General features: G+C 43.4%; 1 protein-coding gene and 4 non-coding genes across 5 annotated transcripts in view; 2 read left to right on the top strand and 3 right to left on the bottom strand.

Annotated features, from left to right (window-relative positions):
- The window catches only part of gpr158b (G protein-coupled receptor 158b), a 41445-nt gene extending 33343 nt beyond the window's left edge, over nucleotides 1-8102 (bottom strand). Inside the window, exon 1 of the mRNA XM_058393823.1 lies at nucleotides 6963-8102. Coding sequence (XP_058249806.1) covers nucleotides 6963-7726 — 764 coding nt within the window. The 5' untranslated portion in view covers nucleotides 7727-8102. The remainder of the gene's footprint in view (nucleotides 1-6962) is intronic.
- A 668-nt stretch (nucleotides 8103-8770) lies between these two features.
- Nucleotides 8771-8843, top strand: trnat-ugu (transfer RNA threonine (anticodon UGU)). The gene has a single exon. It is a non-coding gene; the product is annotated as a tRNA-Thr (tRNA).
- A 263-nt stretch (nucleotides 8844-9106) lies between these two features.
- trnat-ugu (transfer RNA threonine (anticodon UGU)) lies at nucleotides 9107-9179 on the bottom strand. Its single transcript has one exon. It is a non-coding gene; the product is annotated as a tRNA-Thr (tRNA).
- A 150-nt stretch (nucleotides 9180-9329) lies between these two features.
- trnat-ugu (transfer RNA threonine (anticodon UGU)) lies at nucleotides 9330-9402 on the top strand. The gene has a single exon. It is a non-coding gene; the product is annotated as a tRNA-Thr (tRNA).
- Nucleotides 9403-9844: 442 nt separating this feature from the next.
- On the bottom strand, nucleotides 9845-9917 carry trnat-ugu (transfer RNA threonine (anticodon UGU)). Its single transcript has one exon. It is a non-coding gene; the product is annotated as a tRNA-Thr (tRNA).
- Nucleotides 9918-12500: the final 2583 nt, after the last annotated feature.

Genomic DNA, 12500 nt, shown 5'->3' with positions numbered 1-12500 from the left:
ACACCTCAGATCACTCTAAACACACCTGTGATCAATTAAACACACCTCAGATCACTCTAAACACACCTGTGATCAATTAAACACACCTCAGATCACTCTAAACACACCTGTGATCACTCTAAACACACCTGTGATCACTCTAAACACACCTGTGATCACTCTAAACACACCTCAGATCACTCTAAACACACCTGAGATCACTCTAAACACACCTGAGATCACTCTAAACACACCTGAGATCACTCTAAACACACCTGAGATCACTTAAACACACCTGAGATCACTTAGACACCTGAGATCACTCTAAAGACACCTGAGATCACTTAGACACCTGAGATCACTCTAAACACACCTGAGATCACTTAAACACACCTGAGATCACTCTAAACACACCTGAGATCACTCTAAACACACCTGAGATCACTTAGACACCTGAGATCACTCTAAACACACCTGAGATCACTCTAAACACACCTGAGATCACTCTAAACACACCTCAGATCACTCTAAACACCTCAGATCACTTAGACACCTGAGATCACTCTAAACACACCTGAGATGACTCTAAACACACCTGAGATCACTCTAAACACACCTCAGATCACTCTAAACACACCTGAGATCACTCTAAACACCTGAGATCACTTAAACACACCTGAGATCACTCTAAACACACCTGAGATCACTCTAAACACACCTGAGATCACTTAAACACACCTGAGATCACTCTAAACACACCTGTGATCACTCTAAACACACCTGAGATCACTCTAAACACCTGAGATCACTTAAACACACCTGAGATCACTCTAAACACCTGAGATCACTTAAACACACCTGAGATCACTCTAAACACACCTGTGATCACTCTAAACACACCTGAGATCACTCTAAACACACCTGAGATCACTCTAAACACACCTGAGATCACTCTAAACACACCTGAGATCACTCTAACACACCTGAGATCACTCTAACACACCTGAGATCACTCTAAATAGACCTGAGATCACTTTAAACACACCTCTGATCACTTTAAACACACCTCTGATCACTTTAAACACACCTCTGATCACTTTAAACACACCTCAGATCACTCTAAACACACCTGTGATCACTCTAACACACCTGAGATTACTTTAAACACACCTCAGATCACTCTAAACACACCTGAGATCACTCTAAACACACCTGAGATCACTTAGACACCTGAGATCACTTAGACACCTGAGATCACTCTAAACACACCTGAGATCACTCTAAACACACCTGAGATCACTCTAAACACACCTCAGATCACTTAAACACACCTCAGATCAGTCTAAACACACCTCAGATCACTCTAACACACCTGAGATCACTCTAAACACCTGAGATCACTCTAAACACACCTCAGATCACTCTAAACACACCTGAGATCACTCTAAACACACCTGAGATCACTCTAAACACCTGAGATCACTTAGACACCTGAGATCACTCTAAACACACCTGAGATCACTCTAAACACACCTGAGATCACTCTAAACACACCTGAGATCACTCTAAACACACCTGTGATCACTCTAAACACACCTGAGATCACTCTAAACACCTGAGATCACTTAAACACACCTGAGATCACTCTAAACACCTGAGATCACTCTAAACACCTGAGATCACTTAAACACACCTGAGATCACTCTAAACACACCTGTGATCACTCTAAACACACCTGAGATCACTCTAAACACCTGAGATCACTTAAACACACCTGAGATCACTCTAAACACCTGAGATCACTTAAACACACCTGAGATCACCTGTGATCTTATTTTATGGAAATAATTTTTTGAAAGCAGTTTTTAAATCATTCACTTTTCCTAAACAGTTCTTTCATCAGGGACTTCAACTTAATCTTAAACGTGTGGTAAACATTCAATAGCTACAAAAATGATTTAGCAATAAAAGTAGCCCTTTCTTAAAAATTCTGTTACCATGGTAACAACACCAGCGGCCTGATTTCTTCCTGCTACACCATCACACCTACAGTTTAATCCCTGTATACACACACACACACACACACACCTGAGATCACTCAAAACACTCAAGATCACTCTGACACCCAAGATCACTCTAACACACCCGAGATCACTCTAACACACCTGAGATCACTCTAAATAGACTTGAGATCACTTTAAACACACCTCTGATCACTTTAAACACACCTCTGATCACTTTAAACACACCTCTGATCACTCTAACACACCTGAGATCACTCTAAATAGACCTGAGATCACTTTAAACACACCTGTGATCAATTAAACACACCTGTGATCACTCTAAACACACCTGTGATCAATTAAACACACCTCAGATCACTCTAAACACACCTGTGATCACTCTAAACACACCTGTGATCACTCTAAACACACCTGTGATCAATTAAACACACCTCAGATCACTCTAAACACACCTGTGATCAATTAAACACACCTCAGATCACTCTAAACACACCTGTGATCACTCTAAACACACCTCAGATCACTCTAAACACACCTGTGATCAATTAAACACACCTCAGATCACTCTAAACACACCTGTGATCAATTAAACACACCTCAGATCACTCTAAACACACCTGTGATCACTCTAAACACACCTGTGATCACTCTAAACACACCTGTGATCACTCTAAACACACCTCAGATCACTCTAAACACACCTGAGATCACTCTAAACACACCTGAGATCACTCTAAACACACCTGAGATCACTCTAAACACACCTGAGATCACTTAAACACACCTGAGATCACTTAGACACCTGAGATCACTCTAAAGACACCTGAGATCACTTAGACACCTGAGATCACTCTAAACACACCTGAGATCACTTAAACACACCTGAGATCACTCTAAACACACCTGAGATCACTCTAAACACACCTGAGATCACTTAGACACCTGAGATCACTCTAAACACACCTGAGATCACTCTAAACACACCTGAGATCACTCTAAACACACCTGAGATCACTCTAAACACACCTCAGATCACTCTAAACACCTCAGATCACTTAGACACCTGAGATCACTCTAAACACACCTGAGATGACTCTAAACACACCTGAGATCACTCTAAACACACCTCAGATCACTCTAAACACACCTGAGATCACTCTAAACACCTGAGATCACTTAAACACACCTGAGATCACTCTAAACACACCTGAGATCACTCTAAACACACCTGAGATCACTTAAACACACCTGAGATCACTCTAAACACACCTGTGATCACTCTAAACACCTGAGATCACTTAAACACACCTGAGATCACTTAAACACACCTGAGATCACTTAAACACACCTGAGATCACTCTAAACACACCTGTGATCACTCTAAACACACCTGAGATCACTCTAAACACACCTGAGATCACTCTAAACACACCTGAGATCACTCTAACACACCTGAGATCACTCTAACACACCTGAGATCACTCTAAATAGACCTGAGATCACTTTAAACACACCTCTGATCACTTTAAACACACCTCTGATCACTTTAAACACACCTCTGATCACTTTAAACACACCTCAGATCACTCTAAACACACCTGTGATCACTCTAAACACACCTGAGATTACTTTAAACACACCTCAGATCACTCTAAACACACCTGAGATCACTCTAAACACACCTGAGATCACTTAGACACCTGAGATCACTCTAAACACACCTGAGATCACTCTAAACACACCTGAGATCACTCTAAACACACCTGAGATCACTTAAACACACCTGAGATCACTCTAAACACACCTGAGATCACTTAAACACACCTGAGATCACTCTAAACACACCTGTGATCACTCTAAACACACCTGAGATCACTCTAAACACACCTGAGATCACTCTAACACACCTGAGATCACTCTAACACACCTGAGATCACTCTAAATAGACCTGAGATCACTTTAAACACACCTCTGATCACTTTAAACACACCTCTGATCACTTTAAACACACCTCTGATCACTTTAAACACACCTCAGATCACTCTAAACACACCTGTGATCACTCTAACACACCTGAGATTACTTTAAACACACCTCAGATCACTCTAAACACACCTGAGATCACTCTAAACACACCTGAGATCACTTAGACACCTGAGATCACTCTAAACACACCTGAGATCACTCTAAACACACCTGAGATCACTCTAAACACACCTGAGATCACTTAAACACACCTGAGATCACTCTAAACACACCTGAGATCACTCTAAACACACCTGAGATCACTCTAAACACACCTGAGATCACTTAGACACCTGAGATCACTTAGACACCTGAGATCACTCTAAACACACCTGAGATCACTTAAACACACCTGAGATCACTCTAAACACACCTGAGATCACTTAGACACCTGAGATCACTCTAAACACACCTGAGATCACTCTAAACACACCTGAGATCACTCTAAACACACCTGAGATCACTTAAACACACCTCAGATCACTCTAAACACACCTGAGATCACTCTAACACACCTGAGATCACTCTAAACACCTGAGATCACTCTAAACACACCTCAGATCACTCTAAACACACCTGAGATCACTCTAAACACACCTGAGATCACTCTAAACACCTGAGATCACTTAGACACCTGAGATCACTCTAAACACACCTGAGATCACTCTAAACACACCTGAGATCACTCTAAACACACCTGTGATCACTCTAAACACACCTGAGATCACTCTAAACACCTGAGATCACTTAAACACACCTGAGATCACTCTAAACACCTGAGATCACTTAAACACACCTGAGATCACTCTAAACACACCTGTGATCACTCTAAACACACCTGAGATCACTCTAAACACACCTGAGATCACTCTAAACACACCTGAGATCACTCTAACACACCTGAGATCACTCTAACACACCTGAGATCACTCTAAATAGACCTGAGATCACTTTAAACACACCTCTGATCACTTTAAACACACCTCTGATCACTTTAAACACACCTCTGATCACTTTAAACACACCTCAGATCACTCTAAACACACCTGTGATCACTCTAACACACCTGAGATTACTTTAAACACACCTCAGATCACTCTAAACACACCTGAGATCACTCTAAACACACCTGAGATCACTTAGACACCTGAGATCACTCTAAACACACCTGAGATCACTCTAAACACACCTGAGATCACTCTAAACACACCTGAGATCACTTAAACACACCTGAGATCACTCTAAACACACCTCTGATCACTCTAAACACACCTGAGATCACTTAGACACCTGAGATCACTTAGACACCTGAGATCACTCTAAACACACCTGAGATCACTTAAACACACCTGAGATCACTCTAAACACACCTGAGATCACTTAGACACCTGAGATCACTCTAAACACACCTGAGATCACTCTAAACACACCTGAGATCACTCTAAACACACCTGAGATCACTTAAACACACCTCAGATCACTCTAAACACACCTGAGATCACTCTAACACACCTGAGATCACTCTAAACACCTGAGATCACTCTAAACACACCTCAGATCACTCTAAACACACCTGAGATCACTCTAAACACACCTGAGATCACTCTAAACACACCTGAGATCACTCTAAACACACCTGAGATCACTCTAAACACCTGAGATCACTTAGACACCTGAGATCACTCTAAACACACCTGAGATCACTCTAAACACACCTGAGATCACTCTAAACACACCTGAGATCACTCTAAACACACCTGAGATCACTCTAAACACCTGAGATCACTTAAACACACCTGAGATCACTCTAAACACACCTGTGATCACTCTAAACACACCTGAGATCACTCTAAACACCTGAGATCACTTAAACACACCTGAGATCACTCTAAACACCTGAGATCACTTAAACACACCTGAGATCACTCTAAACACACCTGAGATCACTCTAAACACACCTGAGATCACTCTAAACACACCTGAGATCAACTAAACAAACCTGTGATCACTCTAAACACACCTGAGATCACTCTAAACACACCTGAGATCACTCTAAACACACCTGAGATCACTTAAACACACCTGTGATCACTTAAACACACCTGAGATCACTTAAACACACCTGTGATCACTCTAAACACACCTGAGATCACTTAAACACACCTGAGATCACTCTAAACACACCTGAGATCACTTAGACACCTGAGATCACTCTAAACACACCTGTGATCACTTAAACACACCTGAGATCACTTAAACACACCTGAGATCACTCTAAACACACCTGTGATCACTTAAACACACCTGAGATCACTCTAAACACACCTGAGATCACTCTAAACACACCTGAGATCACTCTAAACACACCTGAGATCACTTAAACACACCTGTGATCACTCTAAACACACCTGAGATCACTTAAACACACCTGAGATCACTCTAAACACACCTGTGATCACTTAAACACACCTGAGATCACTCTAAACACACCTGTGATCACTCTAAACACACCTCAGATCACTCTAAACACACCTGAGATCACTCTAAACACACCTGAGATCACTCTAAACACACCTGAGATCAACTAAACAAACCTGTGATCACTCTAAACACACCTGTGCTCACTCTAAACACACCTGAGATCACTCTAAACACACCTGAGATCACTCTAAACACACCTGAGATCACTTAAACACACCTGAGATCACTCTAAACACACCTGTGATCACTCTAACACACCTGAGATCACTCTAAACACACCTGTGATCACTCTAACACACCTGAGATCACTCTAAACACACCTGAGATCACTTAGACACCTGAGATCACTTAGACACCTTAAACACTTAAACACTTAAACACTTAGATCACTTAAACACACCTGAGATCACTTTAAATACACCTGAAATCACATATCTAACCTGATTGACTCACCTGATCTCTGGCTCTGGGTCCGAGTTCAGCCCGAACACTTTCACCGACAGCGTTAGAAGCCAGTGCGGGATGAAACGCCCCTGCTCGCACTCCAGGTAAGGCGCAGACCACTGCACGTGACCCTGTGTGCTTTGGGAGGCTCGAGCCTGCGTTATCATCCGGGTTCTCTGCCGGACCTGGCGGTTTGACTCGGACTCCTCACCTGAAAGGTCTTGCAGCTCCACGTGTCCCTCCATCCTCGTGGCCTGGAGGTGGAGCTGCTCAGTGTGGAGTGCGATCGTGGCGCGGTGGATCTTGGGCTCACGGTCCAACATACTCCGAACCAGCGCACGATACCACACCTTCTGCTGCTGCTCATCTTGCCTCGTCTCTCGCGCCAGCGCGTTTAGGAAGTCGGTGGCGCGAGACACGGCGTCCAGCGCTGCGCGAACGGAATGTGAGGAAGTGACGGATGGCGCCGGCGGAGCGGAACCGAGGCTGCTGAGCTCGTAACGGCGCGAGCAGTTCACGTGCGCTAGCGCGTTCGCGTCGCCCGTGTGGAGGAAGGCGGCCACCACGCGCGGCAGCTCCTCCGCCCCGGCCCCGGCCGAAGCCGCGCGCTCCGTGCCTCGGACGCGGTGTTGCCTCGCGCCGCCGATTTCGGCGGTGGCAGCAGCGGCGTCGTCGTCGTCGTCGTCGCCGCCGTCCGACCACTCCACATAGCCGTCGTGCGTGGCGCGCGCCAGTCCCGCATGCAAAAGGAGGCAGAGCAGCAGCACACCCATGACCGCGTCCGCGGTGAAAACTCGCTCTTAAATCCTCTTCCTCAGCTCGAGCATCCTAAACGGGTTTAGTTATGCAAACGTGCATCCTCCAGCACGCGCGTCTACAACGAATACCGCATCCTCACAGACAGATGCGTGGCTTGCTCCAAGAAACATTTTCATGTTTTTTTTTTAATTATGAAAAAATATGTTTTTTAATCCTCGCGCACATGTACACACACTGAAGTATCATCCTGTTGCACGGCGCGTGCAGCCTCATCGTCACTGCACATGTAAATCCTTTGTGTTGTTCTGAGTTTGCGCTCCATGATGCAGGTCCGGTCCGGAACGCCTCTCCTCTCTGCCCCGCTCTTCAGGCAGAACCACACTGAAAGCTCGGTTGCATGTGAGAGGCACAAAAATCCCCCCACTTCTGTCGTCACACCGTTCAGGAGCAGCGTATAGACACTGTTTTTGTCAATCATACATTTTGGGGGCGGGGCTGCATGGAGTGGGCGGGTCGAAGTGCTGATAGCTGTCCAGTGCTGAAAGCAACAAGATGTGTAAGAAAGAAATGTAGGAAATTTAAATCTAAAATATAAATAGAACTGTTGTATTGCCAATATGAAAAGACTGCAAATCAAAAATACAAAAAAATTCATTAAATTAACAGAAATAAATAATAAATATCCATAGGATCCAAAATTATTATAAACAACGAGTTAAAGTAAGCAGAAACCTCGGGTTCTTGTTCTATTTCATAAAAAAAACACTCATAATGAAGTCACAGCGCCTCTGGTGGATGTACATGGCTAATACAGCTGGCTGTCAATGAGCTGTGAAGGTTCATTTTCTGAAGATCCTAGTAAAAATTGAAGTGAAGGCCCCAGTAACAATCTGCTGGTTTACATGACCAGAGCTCAAACCACTAGAGCAGTGGAGCCCTGAAGCTGGATTCAAGTTTACATTTCAGTTATGTACATAACTCCTGAGGGTGTGGTATAAAGAAAACAATGTTCTTCAAACATGTTCTTCATGTTCTTCAGCTGACTCTTTGTTAACACTGGCTTCATAGCTCAGTGGTTAGAGCACTGGTCTTGTAAACCAGGGGTCGTGAGTTCAATCCTCACTGGGGCCTTCCGGTAGTCTTTTTAAAGATTACAAACCTTGAACATCAGTAGCTAGCTCCTCACAACTCCAGCTTCCTGGTTCCTGGTTCCTACAACTACAAGAACATGCATATTTTAGACCAGTGGTCCTCCTAGAAGCAGGATTTGAGGTCCAGGAAATGCTGAAGCAGCTTGAGTGCATGCTTCCTCTGTACCCAACATTTTATTCTGAAACATCAGAACCTCAGTCAGTCCATGAGATGGTTCCTTAGGTCATCAAAACATTGTTTGAAGGCTCCAGCGAGAATTGAACTCACGACCCCTGGTTTACAAGACCAGTGCTCTAACCACTGAGCTATGAAGCCCTGTGACTATGTGCTACTTGAAGCTATTGTTAAGCTATTGTTATTCGGTCCACACCCTGGAAGGCAAATATTATCATTCTGTTCATCCTGTATGAGCGTATGCGCTGAGGGTGTGCTTTCATAAATATGTTCATCAGGCCACACCAGCAGGGCTCCATAGCTCAGTGGTTAGAGCACTGGTCTTGTAAACCAGGGGTCGCGAGTTCAATCCTCGCTGGGGCCTTTGAACTCCACCTTTTGAAAGGAAATCAGTGGGCCATGTGTCCTCCAGACTCCTAGCTTCTGGTTCTGAACTCTATGGGTTCTCCACTTTCCTCCCACTGACTCAATAAGTTGGGCTTCCACTACTCAATTGAGTCTGTCCCACTGTTCAAGACCAGCTTTCTATCTTCTAAACTTTTCAGGACAGTCCCAGCATGAGCCCCAAGACCTACAAGACCAGCACCCTAACCACTGAGCCTTACAGACAAGCATCTAGCTGAAGATTTATTCCACAGAGGTAAACATGTACCTTTTGAAGCTCAGTAGACTTCATAGAATGAGGAATTGCTTGGCAGGATTTTTGAACAGTAAGTTCAGCACCAGTGTTCTCAGCTCCTAACATTTAGCAGAACCTGAGTCACACTGTCAGATACCAACCAAAAGGGCCTTCAAAAGACCCCTAAAGGCCCCAGTGAGGATTGAACTCACGACCCCTGGTTTACAAGACCAGTGCTCTATCCACTGAGCTATGGAGCCATAGAAACCGAAGCATCTAAGGGAAGATCTGAGCCACAGCAAAACCTTGACGAGCCTGTCCAGAGCCACAAAGTGTTCCTCAGTAGGTAAACGTCTGTTCTTCATCATTCTGTCACTTGACTACGATATAATTTTGATTCTGATTTTATAGTCTGATCTCAGATCAGTTTGCAGGCTGCCCTCCGTTTTCCATTTCTCTCAGATTCATGAATATTTCAGTCACACTCGGAGCTTCATCAGCAATGCTTTACGACTCAAGCAGAGCAAAAAGCGCTCTCTCACATCATCCACGGTTCTCGAGCCTGACCCCATTTCCTCGCTCCAGATCTTACATCACCACGGCAGGAAGTCAGCATCAGACGCTGAACCCGGATCAGTTTGGTAGGAATTTGGTCTGGTTGGATTCAATAGGCTACAAATGGATTTTTTTTTTTTAAATCAGGAATATTTTCTTCAAACCTCAGGGAGCAGAAAGTGTCGGGATGAAAATGGAGTCTGGTTTTTTTTTCTGGAGCTCGGAATTGTATGGTAAAGGAGACAGAGAGAGCTTTTAAAGTCGAGACCAAAACACTCTTCTGTGGAAGAAAGCCTGCAGGCAGAACTTTCTGTTCTTTTATTGTGGGTTGTTTTACTGTAACACTGAGCCGTGCTTCATGGGTTCTTCATATTTTGGGTTCCTGTTCTTCCTTTTCCAAGCTGTCCAGGAAATTGTATCACTCCAAAGTTTTTATTATTTCATGATCATTATTTCTAGTCTGATAATTTCACAGTCTTGTTGCCTGCTTTCCATTTTCCTCAAACATGATCTTGCCATTGGGGTTGAGGTGCAGGCCAGTCAAGTTCCTCCACACCAAACTCACTCATCCATGTCTTTATGGACCTTGCTTTGGTCACTGGTGTGCAGTCATGTTGGAACAGGAAGGGGTCATCCCCAAACTGTTCACACAAAGAGCATGAAATTGTCCAAAATGTCTTGGTATGAAGCTGAAGCATTAAGAGTTCCTTTCACTGGAACTAAGGGGCCGAGTCCAACCCCTGAAAAACAACACCTGAATTCACTGATTTGGAGGGGTGTCCCAATACTTTTGGAAATATAGTGCATCTTCCTTGTTTATTGCCTTGGATCCCATTTTCCTCAACTCCTTCTCTCACAGCTTCCTGATTACCAGCCTCACCAGTTCTCTCAGTTTTCCAGTCTTCAATGTTTCTGGCTCCCACTTTCCTGGTCCTCAGATGAACAGTATCAGTATTGCAAGGCCTCATATCACTAATCGTAGAGTAACCTAGATTTCATGGAGGTGAAAATGGTTCTTTAGGGTTCCTTGGGTTCTCAGCTTCCTAAAAGATATTAAGACTTCGCTAATAGTCCCTCTTTCTGGTCTGCTGGGTTCTATATTCCCAGGTCCAAAGCTTAGGAAGATCCTAGTTCCTTGTCTTCTAGTCTTCCTTGTTCCTGGTTCTTAGTACTTGGTTTCTGGTTCCTGTGTTGTATATCTTAGAAAAACTGTTTTTTAAAGAATTTATTTGATAATTTAATGGTTTGTTTAGAACATTCCTCAATTGAGGAACAACCAAAGAATCTTTAAAGGTTCTTCTCTTACTTAACAAAATCTCCTGCTTTCTATTTTCCCAGTTCCCCCTCAGGACTTAACTTTCTTCACTTTCTTATTCTTCTAGTAAGATTGATTTTATTTTCCTGTCTACTTCTCTGAATTTCTTGTCTGTAATTTTCTAGCGTTGTTGTTGATTGATTTTATTTTCCTGTCTACTTCTCTGAATTTCTTGTCTGTAATTTTCTAGCGTTGTTGTTGATTGATTTTATTTTCCTGTCTACTTCTCTGAATTTCTTGTCTGTAATTTTCTAGCGTTGTTGTTGATTGATTTTATTTTCCTGTCTACTTCTCTGAATTTCTTGTCCGTAATTTTCTAGTGTTGTTGTTATTGTTATTATTCTGGTTATCTGGTTTTTAGTCCATTAGTATATTACCCTAGTTTCCTGACTCTTGGTCTCAGGGTTTAAAGATGATATATTGACATGTCCGGGTCTGAAACTGACCCAGGAGAGTGTGTACACCAGTTCACAGGTTCGGATTCTATGTCACTGTTTTGGTTGTTAGCTTCTTCTTCTTGTGGTGATAAAGTTTCCAGTCATTCCGGTTTTTCCTGGCCTCTTTTAGTCCAATCTGATTGGCTGGAATTTAACCGCTGATCGAACTGAAGTGAATGTGGAATCTGCCAGGAATGGCAAACCGGCATGTCAACAGTTCAGTGAACACTTCAGGGTTATGTGAGGGAGCTCACACACACACACACACACACACACTGCATACAGAGATGTGTGCTGGAAATCAGTACAATCAGACTGCCGTTCTTTTCAAGCACATATGAACCTAGCATGAATAATGTATGTAGAGAAGTGTTAGCTTGTGCACGTGACGGCTAAGTGCTCTGGGGTTCATGCGCTAGTTGATGGTGTGACTATGAATGTGACTAAAAGAGCTAAGGTATACTTTCTCTTAATAATGCTGACTTGATTTTTTCACACACACACACACACACACACACACACACACTTGATAATTG

Source organism: Hemibagrus wyckioides, linkage group LG07, assembly GCF_019097595.1.
Source record: "Hemibagrus wyckioides isolate EC202008001 linkage group LG07, SWU_Hwy_1.0, whole genome shotgun sequence".
Classification (NCBI taxonomy): Eukaryota; Metazoa; Chordata; class Actinopteri; order Siluriformes; family Bagridae; genus Hemibagrus; species Hemibagrus wyckioides.
Note: the sequence above shows the minus strand (reverse complement) of the source record. Positions and strands in the feature narration are given on the sequence as shown.